Source organism: Amblyomma maculatum, chromosome 6, assembly GCF_055883805.1.
Source record: "Amblyomma maculatum isolate TAMU_Amacu chromosome 6, ASM5588380v1, whole genome shotgun sequence".
In the NCBI taxonomy this organism is placed as follows: Eukaryota; Metazoa; Arthropoda; class Arachnida; order Ixodida; family Ixodidae; genus Amblyomma; species Amblyomma maculatum.
In genome coordinates, this window is record NC_139349.1 from 61,823,301 (window position 1) to 61,844,518 (window position 21,218).

The 21,218-nt window shown below is 47.1% G+C and overlaps 1 protein-coding gene across 1 annotated transcript in view; it reads left to right on the forward strand.

Annotated features, from left to right (window-relative positions):
• Window positions 1-17,422, forward strand: part of LOC146185862 (facilitated trehalose transporter Tret1-like) — a 29,513-nt gene extending 12,091 nt beyond the window's left edge. Inside the window, exons 2-6 of the mRNA XM_084606778.1 lie at window positions 2,419-2,752; window positions 5,894-6,072; window positions 7,058-7,275; window positions 11,102-11,375; window positions 13,288-17,422. Of these exons, the coding sequence (XP_084462904.1) occupies window positions 2,419-2,752; window positions 5,894-6,072; window positions 7,058-7,275; window positions 11,102-11,375; window positions 13,288-13,791 (1,509 nt within the window). The 3' untranslated portion in view covers window positions 13,792-17,422. The remainder of the gene's footprint in view (window positions 1-2,418; window positions 2,753-5,893; window positions 6,073-7,057; window positions 7,276-11,101; window positions 11,376-13,287) is intronic.
• Window positions 17,423-21,218: the final 3,796 nt, after the last annotated feature.

The window sequence follows — 21,218 nt, forward strand, 5'->3', positions numbered from 1 at the left end:
TGGGGTTTAAAGTCCCAAAGCAACTCAGGCTATGAGAGACGCCGTAGTGGAGGAAATTTCGACAACCTGAGGTTCTTTAACGTGCACTGACATCGCACAGCACACGGGCACCTTGCTTTTCGCCCCCATCGAAAAGCGGCCGCCGAGGCCGGGATTCGATCCCGCATCTTTGGGAACAGTAGTCGAGCGCCGTAACCACTGCGCCACTCCGGCGGGGTGGCGAAGTGCGCTCGAGGATACGATAAGGTCCGTATTTGGGCAGAAGTTTGGAGGAGAGGACAGGTGGTAGATGGCACGCGATGCCAGACGAGAAAGCCGGGTCGGAAGATGTCAGGAGCGTAGGTAGAGTTCAAGCGGGATTTTGTGTCCCTGTTCTCAACGTCAAAGACCGAGCGAGCCGACGGCATTCCTCAGCGTGCCTGAAAGCGTCAGAGACAATGGCGCATTCGGACGTGTCAGACCGATAAGGAATGATCGTGCCTAGCAGAGAAGATGTTCGCGTTTGTAGAGGGCAGAAAAAATGGTGAGAAACCAGTAGTGGTATTCGTGGCGGTGTTGTAAGCATACGTAACGAATTGTAGCAGCCGGTCCCAGTCGGAATGGTGAGGCACGACATACTTGGAGAGCATGTCGCCCAAGGTGCGGGTTAAACCTCTCTTTCAAACCATTCGTCTATGGATGGTATGCCGTAGTAGCTCGGTGAGTGATGTTATAATTTTGCAATAGAAATTTCTCAGCCGCCCAAAATAAAGACACGTCCTCGGTTGCTTAACAGCTCGCGGGGTGCACCATGGCGCAGAATGGTGCAAGATAAAAGAAGATGTGACGTGGGATGCCGTAGCCTCAGAGAGAGCTGCGTTTTGGGCGTGACGAGTCAGGTATCAACGGCTACGATAACCCCGCGGTTGCTGGCAGCAGTGTATGGAAGCAGTCCATAGAGGTCTATCCCAATGGTGTCGAAAGGTCGTGAGGGGCAAGGAATAGGCTTCATCGAACCGACTGAGGTGTGAGGGGCAACTTGCGACGTTGGCGGACGTATGAACGCATAAGCAGAGTCCTTCAATGAAGGACTCTGGTATAAGTAAGCATATCACATCAATAACAGCGGAGGCGAAGCCGTGAATATATTTTAAAGGCGTCGGCATCAGCTTACTGTGGGTCATTGTGAAATAATGCGCGATTTCTGACCTCAAATTGGCAGGGATGACAAGTAGCTACTTCCTACCGACAGATGTGTAGTTACGCCGGCACAGGAGGCCGTCGCGAATGGCGAAGTGAGCAGGCTGGCGGCGGATAGCACGAGGTACTGGTACGGCCGATGGACCCGATAGAAAGCTGATAACACGAGCTATCCAAGAGTCATTTGTTGCTTGCCGGCCATATTTTGCAAGGGAAATGTCAACGAAGAGTATTCGACGCGGGAACGGCAGGCGCTGAGAGGTGGTAGGGAGTGCGGGACAAGGCTTCTTCGTCATTGTGCATCCGGCAGGAGCGATAGATGACACGGATATCCTACTCTTGGAGGCAAATGGCCTATCGAGCTTGCCGGTCTGTAGGGTCTTTTAAAGAGGAAAGTAATAATAATAATAATAATAATAATAATAATAATAATAATAATAATAATAATAATAATAATAATAATAATAATAATAATAATAATAATAATAAGCCGCAGTATTTGTCACACTTGTTTATGTGGTCACCTGAACCACGTCGTAAGGGAAGGGAGGAAGGTGGGAGTGAAAGTGGAAAGAGAGAAAGAGGAGCCATAGTGGAGGGCTGCGGAGTGATTTTGACCACCTGGGGATCTGTAACGCGCGCTCACATCGCACAGCACACGGACGCCTCTTCGCTTCGCCTCCATGGAAGCGCAGCAGCCGCGGTCGGGATCGAACCCAGGTACTCCGGCACAGTAGTCGGGCGTCTTACCACTGCAACACAAGGAGTCCCAGTCCGTGATGATGTCGAAAGGGCGACCGTAGACGTAAGGGCGATACTTCCTTGGACTGATCTCTGTTTTCATTTTATTTTCCTGCCTACTTTAGCTTTTTAGAATGAACTGAATATGCGAATTCGTTTTAAAGAACCATTTCCTGCACCCAAGCACCTATCAGACGCAAGTCGTGTGTATCCCAGGAAATGTGCAGGCCAGGTAACGTATAAGATGGGCGAACTTATTGTGGGACAACCTTATGATCGAGTTACGCCGCAGGGATTACTATAGAAAGTGCGGTTCTGTACGTAGACAGCACCTGTTAAGCAATGCAGAATTTCATGTCTCGCTTTAGCTGTTTCTGGTTACGCTGAAAGCGTTTGTGTCCTAGAGTGCAATGAGGGACCCTACACGTCCAACATGACAGAGCCCACCGAGATTTAGCAATATCGCTTACTTTGCGCGTCATGACTGTCTCGTTTCAGTGCGGCCGGGGCCCAGAAAACCCAGCAGAGATTCCGGCGGCCGCCTGTCGCGGCCCTCCGGGAGAGGAAAGCAAGATGAACAACAGCCAGTGGCAGCGGCGGAGAAGGTGGCGGTGGTCGAGTGGATCCGTCAGCGATGAATCACAGGGCCGACGACACTTGATCGTCGCTGAAGTGGCAGCTACCCTGGGTGCCATGTCGTACGGCTTGTCCGTCGGATACTCGGCTCCGGCTCTGCCGGATATACGCAAGAGCATGTCTTTCACTGATGGAGAGAGCAGCTGGTTCGGGTCGCTCTTGAACATCGGAGCCCTTGTAGGCGGCCTGGTAGGAGGCATGTATAAACGTCTAGCGTTTTCCGCATGTGAGTGCAGTTTAATCGTGCTTAATGACGGAGGTTAAGAACGAACAGGTGGGAATACATATTCATAAAACCTTAGCGCGTGGTCAATGTAGTTAGTGTGGTTTGAAACGTTTGCGTGGTTTGATGCCTTTAAACAGCGTAAGATAGAATACAATTTACAGACGCTGCTATTGATCAGAGGTAGGCACCAAGTCCAATTTAGCCTACTCACATTTCAATGAGGTGCTTTACACTGCGTGTAATAATAATAAAAAACATTTTCGAACAATTTACGACGATACTAATTGCGTCTGGGACTATAGTGTTATGGCACTATGCGGGGGTAGTCTTGTACCCCGTTCCCACTCCGCCTCGTGCCAGCGAAAAGGTTCTTACTCGAGAGAACAAAGGGACTGAACGGCAGTGTACACAGTTGAATGATAATTATTGCACTTGCAAATGATACAAAACGTGCATCGACTAGCTATAAAACACCAACAAGGTATTCCTTGGAAGGAGAAAGCTTTCCGATTCACCGACTGGAGAATAGGGGTGCGACTTCGCGGCATACGTTTGCAGGCACCGATAATGGCGGCCGATATCTCCCGTGCGCACCGACGCAGCTCGAGTCCGGCCAAATTCGAACAAACTCATTCCAAGCGGTCTTCCCCGGGAGGGTAGTAGTGAAGTAGGGGGAATATCAGATTTCCACAGTGTATATCAACAATACATTTGTGTATGCTTCCATTCATGACCTCAAGAAACACTGCCTTTATATACGGTAGATTTGACAGGGATATCACAAGTCCAGCACTAAATGTTCGTTCGCGACGCTATGCACATTTCTGCTATTTAGGCGAAAGCCTTTAGTGGCGCATGGTGTCACTCTATGTGACACCAATTCCTTTCAGGAGGAAGTGTGGCTGATCCTGGCCCTGATGGGGCTGGGACAGGTAGGTCACCACCACCGAATTTTTGTCTGTTGTAGGCCGTCATTGCACCCGCCACCGCTTCGGTGGTGGACGACGGCTGTTACGGCGCACGTCTTTTTCTTCCTCTTCTTTTTCTTTCTTCTCTATTTTCTTTTCTATCCACACGAGGCAGCGGAGGCGGCTCATCTACAGAGCCGGTAGCAGGCCTGTGTATTTTCTTTTCCTTCTTTTTACAGCCACAACAACTCTCCTTTCATATGGGAGGGTGATATCAGAATCAGCCTGCCAAGAACCTTGCATTCACGTTATCTCCAGGCCTCGCAGACACGTTCATATGGCTCGATTAAAGCGGGGCTTTGTATGTTGGCTGGTAGCTTATGCTATCGCGTCACACCGGTTCAGGCGTCTATGCGGCGCCTTTCATTTGGTGCTTCCTCGAACGCCGCACCACACTGCATACAGAAGCAGACGCAGTACAGCAGGCATCAGCAGCGTTTCAAATTTTCAAGGAAAGAAAAGGCGGCAATATGTGTCACAATTTTCCGCGGACACCTTAACCGAGCCGTAAAACAAAGGAGGTAGGTGGGAGTGAAAAATCTGAGAAAGAGGTGCCGTGGCGGAGGGCTTCGGACAACCGCGATGAGGAGAAGTGCGATGAGGCCTCATCGTACTTTGGACTGGTGTCCACTAGAATTCTGTTCTACGAGTATGTATGTTGTACCTTGTGGGGCCCTGCGCCACATATCCTTTGGGACCGTGGCGCACCGCGCATTCAAAGGCCGCGCCACTTCCCAACACTCCCTGCTGCCCGTTTCCCTCTCCCCGCTCGTTCGGGGATAACCGGTCCCGCGCGGGGGGGGGCTAAAAGGAAGGCGCACGCTTCTCGCCTCTCTCTCTTCTCTCTTCTCCTGGCTGATCGCTGCCTGCCCTGCGATACGACCCCGCTGATCTCCCGCACCGCCATGGACTTCCTGGAGTGAGATAAAGATGTTTCTTACACGGCCCGTTGTGTGTTTGTCTTGCGTATCCCTCGGGTAGAGGGATCGCCCACGAACTATATCTCAAGAGACGGCACCACAGGCACCGATGACAAATGAACTGAACCAGTCGCATTACTGGCCAACATGGTCACGCCGAGCGTCGTGGCTCTGTAAAGCATTTCCGCTTTTAAGGCCTCACTTCAAGGAAGCTCCTCAGACGTACAGGACATACACCTGCACACACGAGTATGCTGGAAACCAGCCTGCGCATGCGCCAGACGCCATGAGAGAAGGCTTGAGCGCGTCGCAGATACTAAGGCGAAAGCCTTTGTTGGTTCATACTAAATACTTTAATGGCTCATAAGTAAATAACCGAAGCTGGCATTTCACGTGCGTGTATATTATTCACTGGAACTGAGAACATATGCAAAACAGCACTTTTTTTTTTGTCAGATGCAGATGAGTCATGCAGTTCGGCATGACTCAGTACGCGTTGCCGAGTGTTTGAAAATTTTATTTATATGTTTATTTATTTTTATCCTCTGGGCCATACGGGCATTTCAGAGGGTAGCTGGCAAAAAGAAATACGAAGGAAACAATGCGAGCACATAAATAATAGATCCTATATATACAATCATAGCTATGAAATCGGTAATAACTTCATTAGTAAATACAAAACTGGTAGTGCTTATGCTATGCAAGCTAAAGCTTTGCGAAAATTATTTGTATCATGTAATAGATATATTTTTATTTGGAGGATCGTTCCATTCTTTGGAAGTACGGGAACAAATGAGCGTAAGAAAGAATCTGTTTTGCATAATGGGATGGCCATTTTGTAGGGATGATCAACGCGATGCATTATGTAATAGGGTCTATGAAAGAAATTGTTGTGTAAGGTGGAATGATAATATAATTTGTGGATTAGGGTTAGCCGGCACTTTTCGTCGTGAAGCCAATGATGGAAAACTCGGAACAGTTTTCATTTCTGTGATGCTTGCTCCCCGGTTGTAGTTAGAAAAACGAGCAGAGTTATTCTGAACGCGCTCAAGTGCAATAATTAAGCAGTCATGGATAGGATCCCAGACTGCTGCTGAGTATCTACAGCTACAGCTATCTTCCCGTGTTGAGTTTTCTGCAGCTAAAGAAAAAAAAAAAAAACAGGACGCAGGCAGTGTCCAAAGACTAAGGAACGTTCTGGTAACAGTCCATTCGCCTTGCAGGGCAGTCCATCCGGTACCTGGGGAGGAGGTATACCCTCGTGGCTAGCGCCGCCATCCATATCACGGGCTGGGTGCTCATTGCGACAGGCTTCGCTCCCTGGATGCTCTTGCTGGGCCGGACTCTGACTGGGATCGCAACGGGAGCTGTCGCCCTCACCGTGCCTGTTTTTGTGTCCGAGGTAACCACGTGCTTTTGCAGAACGGCATAGAAGAGAAACAAAAGCCCAGCGAACAAGAAAGCGGCGGGTATTGTTCGTCACGCTACGTAACAACGTTTTTCTGCATACAGTGACACCATGATAATTCAAACTCGCTTAATTCAAACTTCTTAATTTAAACTGACGCTTTGGTCCTGTCAAAATCAAAACTGTAAAATATAAAGTTTCTTGCATTACGAACTCCACACATCTAGATAAAACTTTTGGTCCCTTTAGTACTGTAATTATTAATCTCTGGTCGATTGCACTACTACAACTGCAATTGAACCGATTCGTGCGTATCTTCTGTGGTTGCCGTCACCGATGGAATCAGTGTCTGTGTTGCAAATAGAGCTTTCGTTTCGCACACTATGCGGAGGGCCTTCATTTGCTGTGCGGCGTGCAGGGCATTAAGACGCGGTTTTCGGAGACACAGCAACGGGCTGCAACTTGTATGATCAGCGCGCTGGTTAAAAACCAGGACGTCGCGAAAACACGAAAAGGCGGCGCAGAACTCAATCCGCGCACATTTTGCGGCAGCTTTTCATGCTATGGTGACCACATAAACTATACAAGATATTTCACAAGACTGTCGTCATCATTTGCTTCATAGATTATTCCATTACAATGAACAATAACCACCCTTGTCGTGCCTGCGGTGCTGCGCATGGCAAATTATATTAGCCATTCTCTACTTCGGTTCAGGTGCAGCCGTTTACACTGCAGTACCTTATAGGATAACCGATAAAAGTATTCCGTAAGAAAGTGGAGGAGAAACAACTACGTGGTGGAATACAGCCTATAATCATATCCTCCTAATATAAACGCTGACGCGTGGTTGGTATCAATTAGTTCTCAGCGCGTACCTGTATAGGCTACTGGCGGTTCTTTGCTCGTCCTGCTTGTTTGCTGTACTGGATGAACTCAATTTGTGTACCTCTTTCTAGCCCATTAATTCGAACCGCAGGTTAGTCCCAAGGAAATACGAGGACTCCTGGACACGATCTGCACGACGGCCATCACATTCGGCATCTTGATGGCCTACGTCATGGGAAAGTGGCTGTCATACGAACTCCTGGCCGCAGCCAGCATTGTACCTGCTGTCGCCATGGCCATCATTCTTCCCTTGCTTGCCGGTTCACCGCGGTGGCTCCTCCAAATGGGCCGCCATGGGTCCGCGCTGAGGTGAGAAACGCATGCCAGTCAGGAATGTACACAACGTAGAGACCGCTCCCAAAACCTAGAAATTTTTGCTGTCTGATGTGGGAGGAAAAAAAGTGGTCTGCTTGGAGAATAAAGCAAGAAAACGTAAGGACTCGGCTTCTTGAGCTGATTTTACAGTCCCCTTCCTCCCAACCCTATGTAATACTCTCATGACGAGGACCTTTAGGGGTTTAGGGGACGTGGATAGCACCAGCTGACTGCACTCCACGTGAATAGCATAGCTGCCACCGCAGCTGGTGATATATCCACGTGGAGTGCAGTCTTATAAGCCTTTGTTTTTATTTATTTCATTTCAAGAAACCCCTAAAGGCCCTCGTCATGAGAGTATTACATAGGGCTGGGAGGAAGGGGACTGTAAAATTAGTCATGAATATATGAAAACGAACATCTAACATGATGAACTGAACAAAAAGCAAGACAAGAAACGCGCAATAACTAAATAGTCAACAAGGATCAAATGTGGTGGAACCACAAAACGCGAAATGAACATAATGAAGAAAAAAACGTAATAAAGAGAAAGAAAGCATAAAACTCAGACACATAACGATGAGTAGAACGGGACTAGAAGTAAAATACACATCGCTTTAATTTTTCAAAAGGTTATGAAATGAAGTTGCATTCGTTTCAGTTGCATTTGGAAGGCAGCCGGTTCCAATCAATAACAGTTTGGCTATGAACGATTTGGCAAAAGTTGATGTGTGCATGTGATGCTCTTGATCTTGAAGGAATGACCAAGGCGTTAAAACACTGCTAATCGAATATTTAAGGGAATCTCCAAATGTGGAGTAGATATGTAATAAGGGAGTAATTACTCATTGACATCTATCCAAGCGCGGCCATATGGCTACAAAAGAAAGCTATACAGCTTCTGTAGAAACTTCGTAGTTAGAGAAATTCGTCCTGGTTCGGGGATCGAACCCGGGACCACCGCCTTTCCGGGGCAGTAGCTCTACCAACTGAACTAACCAGTACGGTCAGGACGTCAGATGCTAGGGCGAGAGCAAACTGATCAATAACTCGAAGTGGGAACGGTGTTGATCGAATATTTAAGAGAATCCCGCAAGTTGGAGTAGATTTGTAGTAAGTGAGTACTTATTGACGTCCACCTAAGCGTAGCCATATGACTACAAAGGAAAGCTATAAAGCTTTCTCAGAAACTTCGCATTTAAAGAAAAACTTATCCTGGTCCGTACATCGAACATGGGACCACCGCCTTTAAAGGAATTCCCTTAAATATTTGATCAACACCATTCCCACTTCGAGTTATTGCTCAATTCGCTCTCGCCCTATACCATCTGACCTGCTGACCGTTTTGCTTCGCTCAGTTGGTAGAGCGACTGCCCCGGAGAGGCCGTGGTCCCGGGTTAGATCCCCGAACCAGGACGAATTTTTTCTTTAACTACGAAGCGCAGCCGTAGATGTCAGTGAGTAATTACTCCCTTATTGGAAACACTGCTGAGGGCAAGTGAAATACATCACCGTTAAGCAACGGATGATGGTAAATTTTGTGCAAAGAGAGTAAAGCGAGCTAGTTTGCGATGATGGGAAAGGTTTTAAAGCGCATTACGAGCATTTAACACCGTGACGCTAGTAAAACGTGAGTAGTCTAGAAAAATAAAACGAGCAGCACGGTTATGCGGGGATTCAATGTTATCTTTGATGCATGCTTCATCTGGGTCCCATATGGCAGATACGTATACTCAATGTTAGGTCTAATTAATGTAATATTTCAGGTCGAATAATGCAATGTAACACTGATGTAATTAATAAATGTAATATAACTGTAAAAAATGTACGCCGCAGCATGTCGAAGGTTACGTTTTAAGAGCTGCTAACATAGTTCAAAGAAGATATTTGGCCAGTTGGTGCGAATACATTACTTACAAGAGAGCAACAAAATACGGACAAAGAGAGAGTGCTTGTTGAGCCCGTTTGTGTCTCTCTGTGTCTGTGGTCCGTTGCGCTGTTGTAAGTAACGTTATTAGCAGCTAGAGTCAAGTTAATATGATAGTTCCAGTTTAAGCCTGACTGAAGGTACACTTCTAAATACTTGTAAGAGGAAGCTGTCTCAACTGTTATGTCATTATGAGAGTACGGGGATGCGATAAGATTTTCTAGTAAATGAGATGAGCTTTGTCTTGGAAGAAGTCGGGGTCATTAACCATGACTGGCATCAAATTGAGGTCAGTTTGCAAGATTGTCGGTCAGAGTAATTCTAAATGGCTCGGTACACAACATAGTCGTCATCAAACAGTCTAATTTTGCAAAAAAAAAATGCAATTTGATAAGTCATTAATAAATATTAGAAAGAGCAGTGGACCAATCACACTCATCTGGTGTACACCAGATGTGACATGGGCCCCTATAGAGTTATAACTTACAGAACTGAACTGAACGCGAGATGCAAAGAAATCTGATCCACGCTAGTACCTGACGGCGAGTATTGAGATGCTATAGATTGAAAAGTAGTAGGAACCCGATCAGATTGCTTGGAAAAATCTAGAAATAAAGCATCGACTTGAATTCTGGCACCTAAATAAGTAAATAAGTCGTTAGTAAATCCGGCGATCTCAGTGTCACAAGAAAATCCTTTGCGAAAACCGTACTGGTATTTAAATATGATGTTATGATGTTCAAGATAATTATTACCACCTTATGTTAAAAACCATTTGACATAGATGTAAAGCTCCGCTTCGACGAAAGCACACGAACATGCTTGCGAGGAATATAGGGGTAGCGTGTTTGAATGAGGATTCAAGCGTCCATGTACTAGGTTCGATATCTCACCTCCAACCTCAAAGGAGCTACCAGAGTTAACTCGACCAAGTCATGTGGTATCGTGACGTCACACAACTCGACAACCAATCAGGGCCCGGCTGCGTCACCTGCCAACTGCAACGTGCGGTTCCTTTAACGCTATCATGTTAAAATGTTCACGCCCAGAATTTCTGGGTATGAAGGTGCGAGGTGTATATTTCCTCCTTGATTTTAGCCCAGGCCCCAATAACGCGGTTGGTGAAATGAGCGCACCTTGTGTGGATGCTAGACTTCATGCCCGTACATAGCTTGTGGAGCGCTGATGCTCAAGAATCCGGTAGGCCTGATTTGGTTGGCTTTTAGCTCCGTGCAACCGCAATATAGTGTTTACTTTGAGCGCGCAGCTTCCCGCCAGCTTCCGGGTGCTGCTGCTGTACTGAGGTCTGGAGAGTATAGTAAAGTGTTTTGTAATGCAGCTTGATTTGTAATGAACACTCGTGCCCCTAATTAATCTGCCTTATTGTGGACTGAGAGCGCTGGCTTTGTCCTCAGGTTACTCTGACCTGAAGCTGCGTCATGTGGGCGAATTGCCACCCAACACAATAATTGAAATCCCACAATATAGCACAGAAGAATTTTTTTGCAACATTTTCCGTCTGTATCTCACTGTGAAGTGCAGGCTTCATTAAGCGTGCGAATCGTCTCAGTTTCCATGCGCGCGCTTGAGTGTCGGTTTTGCGTCACGAGACAGCGCTCCCATACTGCGACCACTGATACGGTTACCTAAGGTATGGCGTTGGGTGGTAGTTCTATGAGCAGTTCCCTGAACTACACTGTGGTGCAGAACTTACGGCCAATAGTGAGTTGCCTCAGATGCAAATTGTTAAGTATCAGCATAAATGTCGTAATGAGGCATACACTAGGTAATGCAATCTAAAAGCATCAACGCAACCTACGCAAGTTCAAAGTTAAGCACTTCGCAGAGCGCGCTTGAATTCCATTTTTTTTTTTTTGCCACCGACATCCTCAGAGCTCTGCAGTTTTACCGTGGACCGGATGTGGCCCAAGAGTTCGAGGCGATGCAGCAAGCTGTGACAACGGCTACTGATGCTCAATCTTCGCTGACCTTGGCCGATGTAATGCAGCCATGGGTGTACAAGCCGTTCCTGTGCACAATGGGTGCACTATTTCTACAGCAGTTTTCCGGCATCGTGGTAATGCTGTTCTATACGCACGACATATTCGCTGCCGCCGGAACAAGCCTTTCCGCCGCGGACAGTGCCATCATCGTAGGGGCCGTACAGGTGAGTTGGTGCAAGAGAATGTCATAGCGACACTTTAGACAGTTTTACTAAAAAGGTCGGAGCAGATAGGTGTACGCTAGCCACACCTGTAGCCGCACCATTCACCCTATCAGCCTAGCATTCTGCTCAGGCGAATTTACATCCCGCGTAGGGCGAACAGAATTTAGTTTCAATTTACCACCCATAATCGCATACAGATGGGGCATAGTCGTCCCATGATAAAGGCGGCTACAGTGCAGAAAACGTAACAGAATTTTACAGAATGTAAAAGTTCGAAGAAAAATTAATTTCTAGAAAATCTGAGCATACAGCCCGAACCTGAATGGTGAGGTGTCACTGGTGAGTGCTTCGATGTGTTTTGTGGAGTCTTTAGAAAGAAAAGAGTTGAATAGAGAATCGGGTTTTTTATTTTTTGCACGTTCTGGAAACTTTTCTGGTCACTTGTAATTATTGACTACATCGCTTCAGAAATCACTACCGAGATGCTACCGCGTTTGGTCATCTTCCATCGTCAACGTAGTGGCCCTCTCTCCAACGCTGCTCGTAACGTGGTACCGTTGGTTAGTTCTGCATTGACCAGGCCCGCCTGTCAGCTTTTCCTGTGAACTTGCAGCATTTGTCAAAAGTAAACAGCCCAAAGGAGTGACTTCGTGTAATAGAGCGCTTGCAGCCTTGGTGAAAATTCCAACTTAAGGAGAGGCGTGAGTAGGCACATTTTGGTTTTCGCCTCGTGGATATGCTAACGAGCCATGGCACAGTCCAGAAGCGCTTATATTTGACAAAGCTTGCACATCATCAGTAGCATCTCACCGCAGTCCCTTCCTGTGTCAATCACAGGGAACGTGCATTAATTCTGGATGGCTATCCAGCGAAAAAAATATTGCAGAGTTTCAACTATTCTTGAAACAAGTTTCACGAGCGTTGGCCATCGGCCGCTGTCACTGCTGCCGCTTCGATCTTGGCTCGCTTCCGCGCTTGCTAAGCTTCTCGGCAACGGTCTAGTCTGGCTTCTCAGTGTTCGATGGTGCCGACATCCTATCTAGCACGGTTGCGGTCCGTGTCTTTAGCGAGGTGGCACATGTGCATGGCGTATGTACATGGCGTATTTACCTAGTTTAAATGAAGGAGCGGCGCAGATGGAACTTGATGAAGACGACGATGTTTACTGCACAGCGTATATGTGAGTTGCAGTTTTCCATGAGGCGTGATAGACTGCGGCGATAGTATACAGCTCTCGTGCCGGGGCACGGCGAAGACGACGATGTTTGCTGCATAGCGCGAAAAAAAAAAAAGAAAAACATGCGGCGCATGAGTATGTGACGCCATCTGTGGAACGCATGAGGTACTAGGTTCGTCCTGTACATCGATTAGGAAGACGTCTGATGCCGCCACCGGATCCTAGCTTAAATAATAAAGAGACCGTAGCCTGCCGGCGATCACTAGCCGGAAACTTCCCAAACCCTATCTGATTGTTTCACATCCAGATAGATAAGAGAAAAGATGTAGATCTAAAGCCTGCGGAGCGAAGGGAACCCGGCCTCGACCATATATTTTGGGAATGCCCTAGATCTCCGGGTGCTAGGGGCAATATTAAAAGTAGAGAATCCTGGGAGATCCTGCTGCGAAGCGAGGTCATCGCTGACCATCAAAGAGCCGTCCGCCTGGCGGCTGAGGCCGGGAATAACCAATGTATATTCGCCAGTCCTTAGCCGCGGTGTTGTAACCCCCGTTCCTCAGGTCTGCGTGCCAGGAGCGGGGAGCGGGGAGTAAGGGGCCTCTTAAATCGGTGTAAAATAAATTTTTAATAAATCAGACAAACAAACATGAGGTACTAGGTACAGGAATAACGCGAAATTCACAAATGAACAAAGTAGAGATAGCGCTCTATAAATTTTTTTTTTTTTGTTCTCAGGTGATGTGCGTAGGCCTCGCCACGCGGCTCACGGACCGCCTTGGACGACGACCCCTGCTCCTATTCTCGCTGGCCGTGTCGGGCATTAGCCTGGTTATTCTCGGCTGCTTCTACCACTTCAAGCGCACACTGGGGCCCAGCTTCGTACACTCATACGGCTGGCTACCGTTGTTCTCACTGTGCCTGTACTTCCTGGGCTTCTCCGTGGGCCTCAGCCCGCTGCCGTCTATCCTCATGGGAGAGGTGCTGCCACTACGCGTGAAAGGACTCGCTACCAGCCTGCTCATGTGCTTCTACTTCACATGCGGCACGGTCATTGCCCAAGAGTACAACGACATGCTCGTGACATTCGGCGAGGACGGCGTCTATTGGTTTTACGCGAGCTTCATGGCTGTGGGATTTGTGGTGGTGGCCGCTTTCCTGCCAGAAACCAAAGGAAAGACTCTGGAGGAGATCGAACACATGTTCGGGGCAGGTTCGCGCCTTGTTGATTCTGAAGAGTGATTCTCGCGGCAGTGACGTACGTGGGACTTAATGGTATCACGCGATGAACGCTGCGGCGAGGATCAGTGGCCGTTGGGATAGGCTGTTACCATGTTTGGATGCTTCTGGATTGGATTGGTAAATCTCGTCTTAATGGTACGCATGCGGTGCGGGCATTATTTTTTATCAGTTTTTACTGCCCTAACAAATGACAGTATGAATAGCCGATGTTAGTGGGCGAAGCCATTTTTTTTTCTATTTATGTACGACCGCTTGCTGTCATCTATTGATACATCAAGCGGTGATCTTATCGGCAGCCAAGCATTGTGGCCTTGGTGTCCTTATATGAGGCTACACGGGTAGTACATTTTTAATGCTTACAGTCGAAGCGGTTATTGCACCCGGCTGCTGAACACAAGGACGCTGGTTCAATCCTGGGCGCTGGAGGCCGCTTTTCAATGGAGGCGGAAAGCAAGGCGCCCGTGTACTATGAGCGACGTCAATGCTGTTAAAGAACCACTAGTGGTCGACATTTTCGGAATTTTCCACTACGGCGTTCCTCACAGCCTGAATTGCTGTGGGACGTTGCACACTAGAAACGAAGGCGTTAAAAGGTGCACGAGATTAAAAGTAAAGCTGGTACAAAAGTGGTCTCTTATTGACGAGGGCTTCTCTCTCTCTTTTCGCAGTTCCATGCTTTTCGTCACTGATAAAAACGAGAAGGTGGGAGGCGACAAAAACTTGACAGACACTTGGGACGCCACGAGATGTGAATGCTTTGACGTTTATTATCTCTACCTCATTGCTTGTTCACGCTAATAATTATGAACATCGTTTCAAATTAACGACACACACTAACCCAACTAAAATATTTCGACCCGGACACAGTAACGAATGTACAGTTGTAGTCAAATGTTCCTAGGCCGCAAGTTCTGCTTCTGGTCAGCATATTCTGTCACTTGAGACCCCATTAAAGCAATCAATAAGCTCAGAGGTTAGAATGATGCTTCTTGAACCCTGCACAGATACTTTGAGACCTGGCGCTGTCGTAGCTGCCTCACTATACAGCTCTTAAGAAGACCATGTGGCCTGGGAACTTTCGACTAACCCTGTACCTATACCGCAGTTACCTCATAATGAGGACAACACGACTTGGTGTTTAGAGTGTCGCGCAAGTGAAGCTAAATAAGGCTTGTTTATAGAATTGCGTTCGTTGTACTTGAAGCAGTGAAATCGTGTTGCAGATGATGATGATGATGGATTTTAATGGCGCAAGGGCGTCTCAGGCCAAAGAGCGCCAAACACAAGGTGAATAGTCCACTCAAGTTGACGTAATGAGCTAAGTTGTGATGTTTCATGAAGGGATAAATAAAAAACAGTGGTGTATAGGGGCGTGTTGCAGATCGGCCTACGTGATAACGTACTGGTGAGAGTTGCGGAAGATATTAGTGACGCAAATATGAAAATGGATGCAGGTGTAAGAATGAACTATAGTAGATGTAGCAGAAGGAAATGACGAACGCTTACTGGCATTCAACGCGAATGTAGCGGACACACAGCCGATAATCAGCAGCATTTATCAGCAAAGAAGCAGCGAATGGCAAACCTGTTCCTCCCTGACCCCACGGAAGAGACTGGCTGCTCCGTATTTTATTTTTGTGAGCGGTTAGTGGTTCAGGATGTTTGATCAAACTAATCAGCCGCTTGCTATCTGCGTCAAAGAAACGGGAATGGTGAATAGAAGGCTTACCGGTACACGCAGCATAGATTGGCAGAAGTATGTAGAGAGCAAAGCTTGAGCAACCGAAGAAAATATGCTTCAATGCTCTCAAAGCTTCAAGCTTCAATTATGCTGATTAATGTATACCTTCTATACAACCAGCTTCAGAAGATTCACCGAGTTTATGTGGCAACATGTCCAGTCGACGCTTCCATTCCGGGCTTGTCTCACTAAGACCGCAAGCTCTATCTCCGTCGAAGATAATTCGAGACGTTTGTAGCACACTGAAAAAGGGTTCCGAAATTCCACGTGAATCCTATTCCAGACATTCTCAAACCTTAAGCTATCGAAAGCCGAATTGGTGACAGTGCATCGAATCAAGACACATATTCCTGCTATCGACGGCAAGGAGGCATCCTTATTGGCACTGTGGGTGAGCTTTAATAATCATAAAAAAGGACTTCCTAAAGAATTGTCCGAGCTCGGGACACTGACTTTAAAATTATTACGGTTGAGGCTATCTACTAAGCCGTTTGATGGAAAATCAAACATAGGAGACGAGGGACTTTTAGGTCGATATAAACTTAGGACAGCATAAGAGGGCGATCATACAGCTCTAGAAGTGAAGGCAAATTGAGATCGTTTCCATAAAGAAGCTCAAAAGGTAGATAAAACCCGTTCAACTGTTCCTTCCTGAAAATTCAAATTATTTGCGCCAGATTAAGGCCTTCCTAAAGCGACATTTGGACAAGATAGCAGGTGCCGGAACCGTTCCTGCTCTGCAAGAGGTTCTGCCCAACGCAAAATGCCTGCCTTTTACGAGCAAAGCCTTCTCGATGGATATGCAAGATTACCTTTAGTCAGTTCCCCCCAATGTTTTGCTTGTAACGGCCAGAAAAGAAAGTGAAAAATAACGTTAGTTAATTTCCGCAATGTAGCAGGCATATTCGAATACATTTGCTTGAGCAATTAGTTTTATCTTCTCTCGACAGCCATTTGGCATCAACAACCGCTTTAATTTCGAAACACCGGGTTAGCATGTGGGTCCTTTGCGCCTGCGCTCTGTGATATTTTCATTTCTACTTACAACTGCCTGTAACAAAGCCTCTGTAACCAATGGCCTGCGCGTGTTTTATTTTTGCTAGCTGGTTATTACGTTTTGATTAAAAGGCTAACTAGCAAGTCCTATATAGCCAGTAAACTGCTTTGACAGTAACCGGTTGACAGTGACAGCTAGCTCTGGCAAATATCTAAATGCCAAATATTTAGTCATACATCACAGCACGGGTGCGACTGAGGAGTTGTGCGCGAGCAAGGACTCCTCCACGTTACTAAAACACCGGTCGGGCTCAGGGTGCAGGATGACTGCTGAGAGCAACGGCATTACCAGCAGCGATATCCCCAAGCCTTGCACTTACCGAAATCAGGCATGTTCAGCCTCACTCCACTGCTCTAGTATATATCCCATACAAAAATGCTCTATGTGCTTCAATGCAAAGGCCTATGGTCAGCTCAGTCTAATGGCCTCGAGATCGAGCAGTGTCGTCACCTTGCGGCTCAGCGGCGAAACCTACTCAGTGTGGATGCGTTTTCGCGTCGCGTGCGGGCCCGCAGTGATTTACGCGCGCACATGCCGCGTGTACAGGAGTGTTTTTGTTTGTTTCGCAGTTCCTGTGAGCTTTTGCTTGCCTATATGCCTCTTTCAAAATAAATATGAGCAGTCTATAACCCCACGTTTCATTTAAAAAAAAATTATACTTGTCCATATCGAGCATGTCATACTTGGATAAGGACATCATCCATTCGCGAGGTCTTCGGCGCTTGAGCTCCTTTGACATGCAATGTCTCAAATGAAATGGTACTGTCGTTACCGCCGTGTCAAAGCAAAACAGGTCGTTGCCGCCAATAAAAGTTAATGCAAACGCTCAGAAATCGCATATTCCCGTTTCTGTTTGGAATACCGACACTACTAAAACATATGCCACCTCAGACTGCTTCATATAGCAGAATGGCCTTTGAAGAGACCACTCTATGCCTGCTATGCCGTCTGTATGCACGATAGAGTTGTGTGAGTACTCTTTTTTTTTTTTTTTTTTTTCTTTTAAACCTCTGTTGCAGTGTCTCAATGGTAAGGGCGCTCGACTGCTGATTTCGAGAACGGGGGATTCAGTCACAACAGTTTCGAAAGGCGTTCCCCTGCTGTGGGATTTGACTGCACAATAAACAATCCCACGTGGTAAATGTGGTATTAATAATGAAAAAAAAAACTACAGCAAAAACCAGCCTCTGCAATCATCCGTCATAGCTGATGCCGCTTAAATTTCATGCCCTAAACCCGGGCCAATATGCATTTCTTTTCTTTTCTTTTTTTTTTTGCTGCTGAAGGCTTCTGTGCATTCGTGTGAGCACATTTTTCTTTAGAGATATGCTCGAATGTTTAGGAAACATATTCTCTGCACCTAATTGTTACCCTAAATATTACATAATACACCTAGATTAATGTACTTTACTGGTAGCCTATTATAATCATTATAATCCCTTTTCGTCCATGTGCTGTCTTCCGACAAAACTCGTCATTTTTGACAAGGGGAGTAAAACAGCTCCATGCGGGCTTAAATATCAGTGTTTAGTTCGGGAATAAATACATTTTTATAGTCGCATGATAAGATGACCTCCACTTCTTTCGGAATAGTTTTATATCCGGCATCTGTTTTGGAAGCAACCCTAATATTTTACTTCGCGTAAGATTTAGTCACTGCTAAATAATTAGCGATAAAGAAATTTTCAGCCTGTAAAATTGCTTCCCAGAGCATGACAGTCCCCATGCGCAGTTTATAACAATGTCTTCGCAACGAGTAATTCGCAGCTTCCTCTTTAACGTTACTGAAAATTAATCGCTGATCATTGTAAATTCTGTCAAGTGTGTAATAGTTCTCTCACACGGTGAAATTTATTCGCATTGCAAAACAAAATAATTTCACTACAAATTTACCGTTATATATATATTGTTACGGACGACATCAAGGAAGAAAAAGCGGGCAGTGGCGCGGACAGGAGCGCTCGCGCTAGGCCCGGCAACATTTCCATTAAACGTCATCTCAATGTCATCGACCATCTCTCTGTCCTCTGTTCTCCTGTTTTCATCGGCTTGCCGTATCGTAACATTTGGTGGAGGTGCTGGGTACTTCATCACCCCCCCATCCTGGTCCGGAGCATCAGCGCCCTGCGACTTCTTGCGCCGTCGGCGAAAGGTTAGGAGGCACTGCATGGCTGTTCCCCAGCCTGCCGGATCCAGCAAGACCTTGCCGTTCCTCCGCCCCGTCCCCCCGCCCCGACCACAAGACATGACGAAGGAGAGACTGACCCGAGACGCCACACATGACCACAAGACACAAGGAGAGACTCGAATGACCTAATGTGACCCCACTTACCTGATGTGCCGACCAAGGACCCTACGACCCAAGACACCGCTACACTTCAAGACATTCTCCCCTGCCTATGCCATGCGGTGCGTGCCTTGGCCTCCGCCATTGAGTCGTGGCAACGTGTGGCCCGAGAGTGTCCTGCCAAGGTTCATCGCGAATCATCGTGCCGGCAAGCCATTCTATTCTTCCTTCTTCCTCTTCTTTATCAAGCATCTAGACACGCCCATCATCATGCCATGGAATCATCAACATCGTGCATTTCCTCGTCCACGATCGGGACGATCGCTCGGTGGCCCCGGGTCATGTTACGGACGACATCAAGGAAGAAAAAGCGGGCAGTGGCGCGGACAGGAGCGCTCGCGCTAGGCCCGGCAACATTTCCATTAAACGTCATCTCAATGTCATCGACCATCTCTCTGTCCTCTGTTCTCCTGTTTTCATCGGCTTGCCGTATCGTAACAATATTAACATCACACACATCAGAAATTCCTTATACTTTCCTCGGTTTCACGAAATCATTTACAGTTAGTGGCGCATGCAGTAATACACTATCACATTCTGTGACAGTGGCCGCAAAAAGCACCTCGGCAAATTAAATCCACTCAGCTCTGCACACGTGACCAATCAGCTTTCCTGTGCGGCGAGGTTTCCTGTATAGCGTCGGCGTGATCTCATTTTTGGGGAATACTTGTGCGTGGTTGCCTGGGCCAGAGTTGATGAGCACTAACTCTAAAGCAACTCGCCATGCAGTGCGCTGCCAATGCTACATTTAACCTGCTTAATCCTCGAGTCAAGTACGATATAATGAGCCAGGCTTTCTCGATTCAATCTAAATTATTGCAGGTCAGAGCACGAACCTTGTATCTGCGTGGGCTTGACTCTAAATTCGCCGGTCTCACTCGCATGTGACACGCGCAAACTGTTTAAAAGTCGATAAGAAAAACAAAGCTGTCATTAGGCAGGCCCAAGCGTTAGGCGCGTGAGCGCGGTACAGCGCAAGAAACGTGCAAAGTAAATCTAGAAGACTGGTGATTGCGTGCTTTGTTTTCCTAAAATCTGCTCTTCTGCTGCTGCATTGGCGAAATTGTTAGATTTTTTTCTGCAATATTGCAGAAATACTGCAGAAGACACGCTTTAATCGCCAACAAACCCGCCGTAAACTCGGAAGCAGACCTACGCAGCGTGCGTTTCTGCGAGCGCCGCCGGCTGCCGATCCGCACTACCGGAGTGACGGTGGCGCCACCTCTAGGTCGATCTCGCGGCGAATATATATGGACTTCTATAGTCAGCTATAAAGTGCAATTGGAATATCCATATAGGCAGCTACAGAAAATTCTATACCACTTTATATACAGCTTCTGAACCATACAAAATCTTGTAGCTAACTATAGAAAACCATATGTCCGTGGAGCTATAGATTATTAGTCATACAGTTATCTTTAGCTGTCTTCAAAGCTACGGACTGCATGCCATAGAATCAGTTTTAGCAAGCTATAGAAAATTGCATGTTCCTGAAGCTATAGACTATTAGTCGTATAGTTATCTTTAGTTATGTTTCACGTTAGGGGCGTCCCGTGATTTCGTCACCATGGCGCCTTTAATGCCGTGGAATCCTTCGAAGACTATAATATTCGACATAGACGTCCCTGTGGGGACCAGTCCTGAGACCGTTGTCGACGCGGCGGCCTCAATAGCGGGTTTACCCGAAGTTTACTGCGTCCAGCATATGGGCAAGTTACAGTGAAGAGCATGGCATCCATGTCTTTAATCGTTGCCGCCGGCTGCCTCGTCATCGGCAGCGAGCGTATACCAATCGTCCTTGTTGCGCCTCAAGTTACCACCGTGGCCTGCCTTTTCCTGCCGTCTTACGTTTCAAATGAAGCGCTCGTCTAGGTCTTGAGCCAGCATGGCAAAGTCATGTGCGTCACTGCGGGTCAGATGGGTTCCCGTAAGGGTGTTATCACAGGGACGCGGTAAGTGCGGATGGAGACGTCTGCATCGTCACCAGTACCCAACTACCTACGCGTCGCTGGGCATCGCGTAACCTTTGACTACAAAGGTATGCAGCATGCTTGGTAGTGGTGGAAAGCATTTATTGCAAAAGGAGAGGTTGCTTGGGGAGCCACCCCTAGTGGGCCACTCCCCTTACAATACTAGGTGGAGTCCCTTATTCCGGGACTCCATTGGTCTGGGCCGCCACATGAGGTCGCTGGACCAGCGCTTGTTGTGACACTAGATCCAGGAAGCCGAGCAGGGCCGCCTCCCAGTCCTCTCGGGTAGAGGAAAGGGGTTATGTAAAATGT